At 58.8% G+C, this 7,495-nt stretch overlaps 1 protein-coding gene across 1 annotated transcript; it reads right to left on the reverse strand.

The window, feature by feature from the left end:
* Positions 1–475: 475 nt before the first annotated feature.
* LOC140715615 (twinfilin-1-like) lies at positions 476–6,704 on the reverse strand. Its single transcript, XM_073027984.1, has 4 exons — positions 6,589–6,704; positions 3,872–3,949; positions 978–1,154; positions 476–597 (listed from the first exon to the last, which is right to left on the reverse strand). Exons 1-4 carry the CDS (start codon positions 6,611–6,613, stop codon positions 587–589), a joined length of 291 nt encoding a protein of 96 aa, XP_072884085.1. The 5' UTR covers positions 6,614–6,704; the 3' UTR covers positions 476–586.
* Between the last annotated feature and the right edge of the window lie 791 nt (positions 6,705–7,495).

A 7,495-nucleotide genomic window follows, 5' to 3' on the forward strand; every position in this document is an offset into this window, starting at 1 on the left:
ACCCCATCCGTGCCCCTCTGTAAGGCCACCCCTGTCCCCTGCACTCCAGGGAATGAATGCCCCAACTCGGCCGACCTCCCCTCGCACCCCGACACACCCTCAGGAATCTCCTCAGCTCTCCTTCCTGCTCAGCGGACCTCCCGACTGTGGCGGAGCGACCGGACTGCGCGCGAGGCCGCAGGAAGGGAAGGCACAACGGGGCTGCCCTCGGGGTGGGGGAGAGCAACCTCCGGCCCGATAGCGTGAATACCCGGTAAAAAATACATCTTCCCCTCCCCTCTCACCCCCAGTGCTTCCCCACTCTTCCGCCTCTCCAAACTGAATCCCAACTCCCCAGCCTTAACCTTTCCCACCCACCAGCCAGACTCCATCCCTGACGCCAAGGGGAGGGGGGAATGAGACTGAAAGAGGGGGAGAGAGAGAGGGAGATAATCGGACGGAAAGGAGGAGCGGAGGGATAGATTCAGGAGTCACCCCGACCCCTCCCGTGCAGGGTCTTACCAGTGTGGTAGCGTGCACCTCCTCCTTGATGTGGCCCCCGCCGAACCCCTTCTTCAGGGCCGCCTTGCTCGAGGCGTACAGCATCTTATCGTGCAACTATGGTGTGGAGGGGGGAGAGACCGGGTCAGTGTGGAGCCCACTCCCTCCGTCCTGCTGAACCCCCTTCCGCCCCCACCCTGTCCCTCTCCCATCCTCCGACCCTCCCCCCCGGTCCCCGTCTCTCTCCCATCCTCCCTCCTCCGGGTCCCCGTCCCTCTCCCATCCTCCCTCCGACCCTCCCCCCCGGTCCCCGTCCCTCTCCCATCCTCCCCCCCCCCTGGTCCCCGTCCCCCTCCCATCCTCCGACCTTCCCCCCCCCCACCCCCCCCCCCCCCCCCCCCCCCCCGGGACCCCGCTTACCTTGGTGTTCTCAGGGATCAGGGTGAAGAGCACCCACTCGGGCCCCCGGACCCCGTCCCCCCTGGGACCCCGCTCACCTTGGTGTTCTCGGGGATCAGGGTGAAGAGCACCCACTCGGGCCCCCAGCTCGTTGCGGCTGTCCAGCTGGTACAGGACGTAACACGCACCCTGTCGCATGGCGGGTTGCAGAAGCCCCTCGAAGTCGTCCCTCCAGGAGCCCCGGCTGGGGCTGGACGAGCCAGACACCAGGGTCTCTGCAACGGGGAGGGAGCATTAGAGGAGAGCCCCAAACCCTCACCCTTTCACCCTCCGAGCCCCACCCCTCAACCCCTCCCCATACGGCCTGACCATCCTTCGAACCCCCCACCCATCCCACTCCAAGCTCCGCCCCTCCGCCGCCACTCAATGAGAGCCCCGCCCCCTGACTACTCCACAGACATCGACCCCCTATGGCGGCTCGGCGCAGCAACTGCTCAGCCTGTGACCGCGATAGACCGCCGAGAGGGGCGGGCACCAGCTCTCCCTCCACACGTCCCACCGCCTTGGAGTCATCCAGAGCAACACACACACACACACACGCAAAATGCCGGAGGAACTCTGCAGGCGCCTGTGGAAATGAATAAAGAGTCGACGTTTCTTCAGGACTGGAGAGGAAGGGGGACGAGACGCCAGAATAAGAATGTTGGGGGGTGGGGGAGAGGAAGGAGGAGCGTAGGCTTTTACCGTTCCACTTTCCCTGTTCGTGGCGGGTCAGGGGAACCTCGTAGGTCAGCACACAGGTACCTGGTGGTGCAAGTTCACCTGCTCTTCCGTCGAGACGATGAAAGCACAGATCCTCTCCGTGCCCACCTGATCATTATTACTAACGCGAATCAGAATCCCGCTTACTACCGCCGACCAATCAGAATCCCGCTTACTACCGCCGACCAATCAGAATCATGCGTATTACCACCGACCAATCAGAACCCTGCGTATTGCCACCGACCAATCAGGATCCTGCATATTACCACCAACCTACCGGGCTGTGACCTCCAAGATGAGGCTAGTGAGCCTTGGGGACCCCGAGGGCTACGTTGGCCAGAGTCAGGGCTTTATGCTTTGCGTCTCGTTAGGGTCACCCATGCCAAACAGGTCAAAGGGTAGAGGCCAGACTAGGAGTGGCCCACCGCTCCTCCAGGTTCGGGGGTTCAGCTCAGGGCCAACGACCCTGACTGGTCAAACAAAACTGTGACAGAAACAGCAGTGAAGAATCCTCCGCATCGGAGCGTGACGGTGTTCCCGCGTCTCCGTCCGGGACCTGCGTGACTGACCGCAGGAAGCAGCTGACGTGCTGAAGGGTGCCCTGAACACGGCCACAGAGGCTTCATTGCTGGTCTAAACAGCAGCAGTGTAACAGCCAAGCGGAAAGAGATATGTTGTTCTGTAGCAGCAGGGCATTGCAAAAAAGAAAGAATTATTATCAACTCTAAAACTGAATCAAGTATTGCTGGCGGTCGACACCTCAACGAGGCTTCTCCCACTGCTCTACTCTCCCTACCCCCCATGGACACGTGGCCAGGCACAGCCCAAGCACCTTCGATAAGCTCGCCGGTGACGCCACCGTTGCCGGAATCGGGGACGGGGACGAGGAGCCGGACGGTTCAGCTGCCCGTTGTGGCGTCTCGACGTCAGTGAGACCGGGGACTGGATTCCGGTCTGGGGAAGGCCAGGACAGGTGAGCACGCACCCGTCCTCGTCGGGAAAGGGCGAGTGGTTTCAAGCTCCTGGGTGTAAACCTCTCTGAAGATCTACCCTGGGCCCAACAAGATGTAATCACATCAGTGACTACACTTTAAAGGATCACAGGACAGCACAGGCCCTTCAGCCTACATTCTTGTGCTAACCCTTTCACCAACTGCTCTAGGATCAGTCAAACCCTCCACTTTTCAAGCGTCCCTGTGCCTAGCTAAGTCTATTAAACGCGCCCAATGTATCTGCCTCTATTACCAGCCCTGGCAGGACGTTCCACACACCACCACTCTCTGAGTAAGAAACTTAACAGCACAGGCCGTTCGGCCTGCAATCTTGTGCCAGAGCTTTTGAGGAGATCAGTGACCAAAGAATCGAAAACTCGGTTCTGCAGATGTACCGCGGTCAGGGCTGTTTGCGTCCGGTGCACGGCCAGACCGGGTGAGGGTAGCCAGCGGCCTCATACCCCAGCGGGGTAGGGACCTGCCCAGCCCAGCACGCGCAGTCACTGGGAGGCCGAGATCTACGGTGAGGACCGAGGGCCTGACAGGTCCCCAGGTCTGAGCCGGTCGTTCCGACCACTGACCCTTCCAAGGTCGAGAGGGTGGAACTGCCCCAGAGCCGGGGCTTTTCCACTTCCAAAGCTCGCCCGCACAGATTTCCCGACACTGTCGCACACGATGGACGACCAACAACCCACAGAGGGATCCAACGGGCAGCATCACCGTTCCACTCCACAGGATCGGGAACAGCTGTAAACTCGGCCTTCTCCGTCACGGGCACTGACCTCCCCAGCAGCCAGGACGTCCTCACGAGGCAGCGCCTCGAAAGGGCCAAATCCATCACGACAGAAGCTCCTTTTGGCCCATTGGCCTTCGAATTTATAATGTGCTGCACACGTCCTGCTCCAAGATATTTCCGTCTGTCCGTGAACCCCCCCTCACTCCCCTCCCCCCGTCACTCCGTCCCTCCCCTACATCTCTCTTTATCTGTAACCCCTCCCTCTCTCCCCTACACTCCTCCCAAGCTCTGTGAACCCCCCCCCACCCTCATCTCCGAGACCCTCCCCGTCCCCGGCACCCCTCCCGGTCTGTGTGAACACCCCAGCCCTCCCCGTCCCCGGCACCCCTTCCCTGTCTGTGTGAACACCCCAGCCCTCCCCGTCCCCTTGCACCAGTTCCCCGGTCTCTTTGCCAGGCGACCGGGGTGAGGAGACGGGGAAATTCCGTGCGGAACATGGTACCTCCTCGGATGAGGACTCGGATCATCCGAACGGAGCCATCCTTCGACTTGGAGAACAGGTCCAGCAGATCTTGGGACGCTGTGGATTTATAGAGAGGGCGGGGGTGGGGGGAAGAGAAGAGGTTGGGTGGGGTCAGAGCTTCAAGCAGCAATATCGACTGCCAACCCATCCCGCAGGGGAGTTGCTCCCCGCGCGACCCTCCTCGTTGCCCCTTGAGGCTCTACAGGCCCCTCCTAGTTGCCCCTTGAGGAGGTGCTGGTGGTGAGCCGCTTCTCGAACCGTTGAGGTATGCAATTTTACGGGGGGGGGGGTGTTACAGGGATTTCGGCGCAGTGGTGGGAAAGGAACGGTGGCCAGGAGTGGGTGGGTGAAAGGGAGGAGGGGTTTGTTCTGTTGTTATCATAGAAAAGCACCCCACAGAAACAGGCCTTTCAGCCCATCTAAACTGTTCCAAACTGTTACTCTCTCTAGTCCCTGGTTTGGCCTCCCAAAGTGCAACTCCTCACACGAGTCTGCGTTAAATTCCATCTGCCGTTTTCCCGAATCAGAGTCCAGTTTAGTATCGTCGGCCCGTCTTTGCATTTGCCGTGTTGTTCTGCTGAACATTGGGGGCTGGTTGTGTTGGCACGGGGGGGGGGGGGGGTGTGGAGACCCTTGCAGGCTGCCCCCTAGTATACCCCTGGGTTGTGTTGGACACGTTTCACTGTCTGTTTTGATGTACAGCTGATCAATCATGAATCTGTCGTTGGGCTGTTGTGTGTCCTGTAGACAGCAGTGGGGAGCGGGGAACGGTTGTGGGTGGGGTGGTGTCAGGTGGGCTGCCAAGTGTCGGACAGTATCGAGCCCCCTCGAGAGTTGTTGGAGCCACACTCTCCCCCAGGCAAGTGGGGAGTGCCCCGTCACACTCCTGACCTGTAGACGGGGAGAGAGGTAATGTGGCGGATGCAGAGTGCATGGACCGACTCCACCCGGGGCAAGTGGGGAGTGTCCCGGCACACTCCAGACCTGTAGACGGGGAGAGAGGTAATGTGGCGGATGCAGAGTGCATGACCGACTCCACCCGGGCAAGTGGGGAGTGTCCCGTCACACTCCAGACCTGTAGACGGGGAGAGAGGTAATGTGGCGGATGCAGAGTGCATGGACCGACTCCACCCAGGCAAATGGGGAGTGTCCTGACACATTCCTGACGAGAGCTTGTAGATGGAGAGAAACATCATTTCTCCCTGGAGCACGAGGGACTGATTCGATGAGGGATACAAAATTACGAGGGGTAAATGCAAGCAGGCTTTTTCCACTGAGGTTGGGTGAGACTAGAACTAGAGATCATGGGTAGATTGAAAGTTTAAGGGGAACTTCTTCACTCGAGGGTGGTGACTGTGGAAGGAACTGGTAGAAGGGGTTCAATTATAACTTTCTAGAGAAATCTGGATCAGTACATGGGGGGGGGGGGCATATGGTCCAAGTGCGGCTCAAAGGGACGAGGCAGAATAATAGTTTGGCATGGACTAGATGGGCCAAAAGGGCCTGTTTCTTTGCTCTGTGATTCTAAGAAAATTGGTGCTGGACAGGGAACTGAGAGATTTGCTATTACAAGAGACTGACACTGGCAGGGAAAAGAGGAAGGAGGTTTGTATATTAAAAGAACACAGTCCTTTACTCAGAACCTCAGCGCACATGAAACGCTGTGAGCAAGCAGAGACACCAGGTCAGATCAAGGCAGGTGCCAGCACAGCCCTGGGCAAGTCGTTCAAGAAATGGCAGCAACAACTAGTCAGAGGGAGAGAGACATGGAGGGGTGTAGGGGAGAGAGGGGGGTTCACAGAGACAGGCCAACTGGAGGGGTCACGGAGACGGGGAGACTGCACAGAAACGGGGAGATGGGGGGGTTTACGGAGATGGGCCAAGGTGTAGTGGAGAGAGGGGGATCACAGATATGGGGAGGGGATGTAGGTGAGAGAGGGATTCACAGAGACAGGGAGTGAGGAGGTCATGGAAACTAGCAGTAGTGTAGGGGAGGAAGGTCATGCAGATGGGGAGAGGTGTGTGGAGAGGGTGGGGTTCACAGAGATGGGGAGGGGTGTAGTGCAGGTTCCAGGGTTGGGGAGGAAGATGGTGGTTGGGATACAGGGGCCAGACAGAGAGGGGGGGGGGTCACACAGACGGAATGGGTGGGGATTCCAGTGACGGGGTTTAGTGGGCTGTATATAAGGGCCTAAAGGGGTGGGATGTAGGGGAGGGAGGGGGTCACGTAGCAGGGCAGTGGAGGGAATCACAGACGGAGGTAGGGGCCAGACGGGATGGGTGTAGGAGAAGGACAGGGTCATAGCGACGGAGCTGGGCGTCAGTGGAGTGGGTTAGGGGCCAGATGGGGAGGGACGGGGGTCACGAGTTGGAGAATGCGTCGAGGAGGAAAGGGATCACAGGCACTGATTGGGGGGAGGGAATATAGGGGCCCGACGGGGAGGGGAGCGGATCACAGAGATCTGGGGGGGGGGGGTTGTGGATATAGGGGCCAGACGGGGAGGGGCAGATGCTCCCGTCCTTCCCCACCGCCTCTCCCGAGAGTCCGAGACGGTGCCGGCTGCTGTAAACACGGTTTCGGGATTGCGCGCCCCGGCGTCTCCGGACCCGTGCCCGAACCCCTCCCTCCGGCACGGGTGCACGGGTGCCCGAGTTCCCGAGCCGTGCCCGCGGAGTGTGCGTGTTCCAGTTCCCACCTGTGACTCCGGACTCGAGTGACATGTTACCCGCGCGTCCGTGACTTCCAGACAAGCTGCACTTCCGGGAACACCGCCCTTAAAGGGGCGGGGGCCGGCGGCGGCGGGTTCCGCCGACACGAAAGCGTATTGGGCGGTGCCTGTTCCTGACTCCGCCTTTTAAAGGGGAGGAGCCCATCCTTCCGGCCGCCGGCAGACAATTAAAGCTGCCCTTAAAGGGGACGTCTGCCAGAAATTGCAGATCCCAAATTGTTGTGGCTGGAGGTGAGCTTTGTGGATGTGGTCTCGGTGAGCCTGCCCTCACCCTCCTCATTAGGAATTTGAGAGACGCTTCCAATTTTCTACAGATGTACCACGGAGAGCTTTCTGACTGTTGAACAATGCCCAGGATCTCAAGGGTCTCCATTACCACCTGGTATGCAAGAAAACAGCTGCAGGAAGTTGTGAACTCGGCCAGCTCCATCATCGAGCATCACTAGCCTCCCCACCATCGAGGACATCTTCAAAGGGCAATGCCTCAAAAGGCAACATCCATTTTTAAGGACCCTTGCCACCCGGGACGTGCCTCTTCTCATTGCTACCAACAGGGAGGCAGTACAAGCAGCCCAAAGACCCACATTTAGCATTTCAGGAACAGCCTCTTCCCCTCCGCCATCAGATTTCTGAATGACCCTCTCATTATCCCTCTTCTGCTGGCTTTTATTTGTAACTTACAGTAGTTTTTATAAACGTGCACAAAACGTTAGGAACCCAGCAGGTCAGTAGCGTCCATGCTGGGGGAGTGCTCAGTTGTCAGGATGTATTCTGGAGTTCTAGACTACAGGAAAAATTAATTTCAACAGCAACTCCAGTCTTCAGACCTGAAGGTGGATTGTAGATTCAGTTTAAAATGCAGCTCTGAACAATG

Source organism: Hemitrygon akajei, chromosome 24 (genome assembly GCF_048418815.1).
Source record: "Hemitrygon akajei chromosome 24, sHemAka1.3, whole genome shotgun sequence".
Classification (NCBI taxonomy): Eukaryota; Metazoa; Chordata; class Chondrichthyes; order Myliobatiformes; family Dasyatidae; genus Hemitrygon; species Hemitrygon akajei.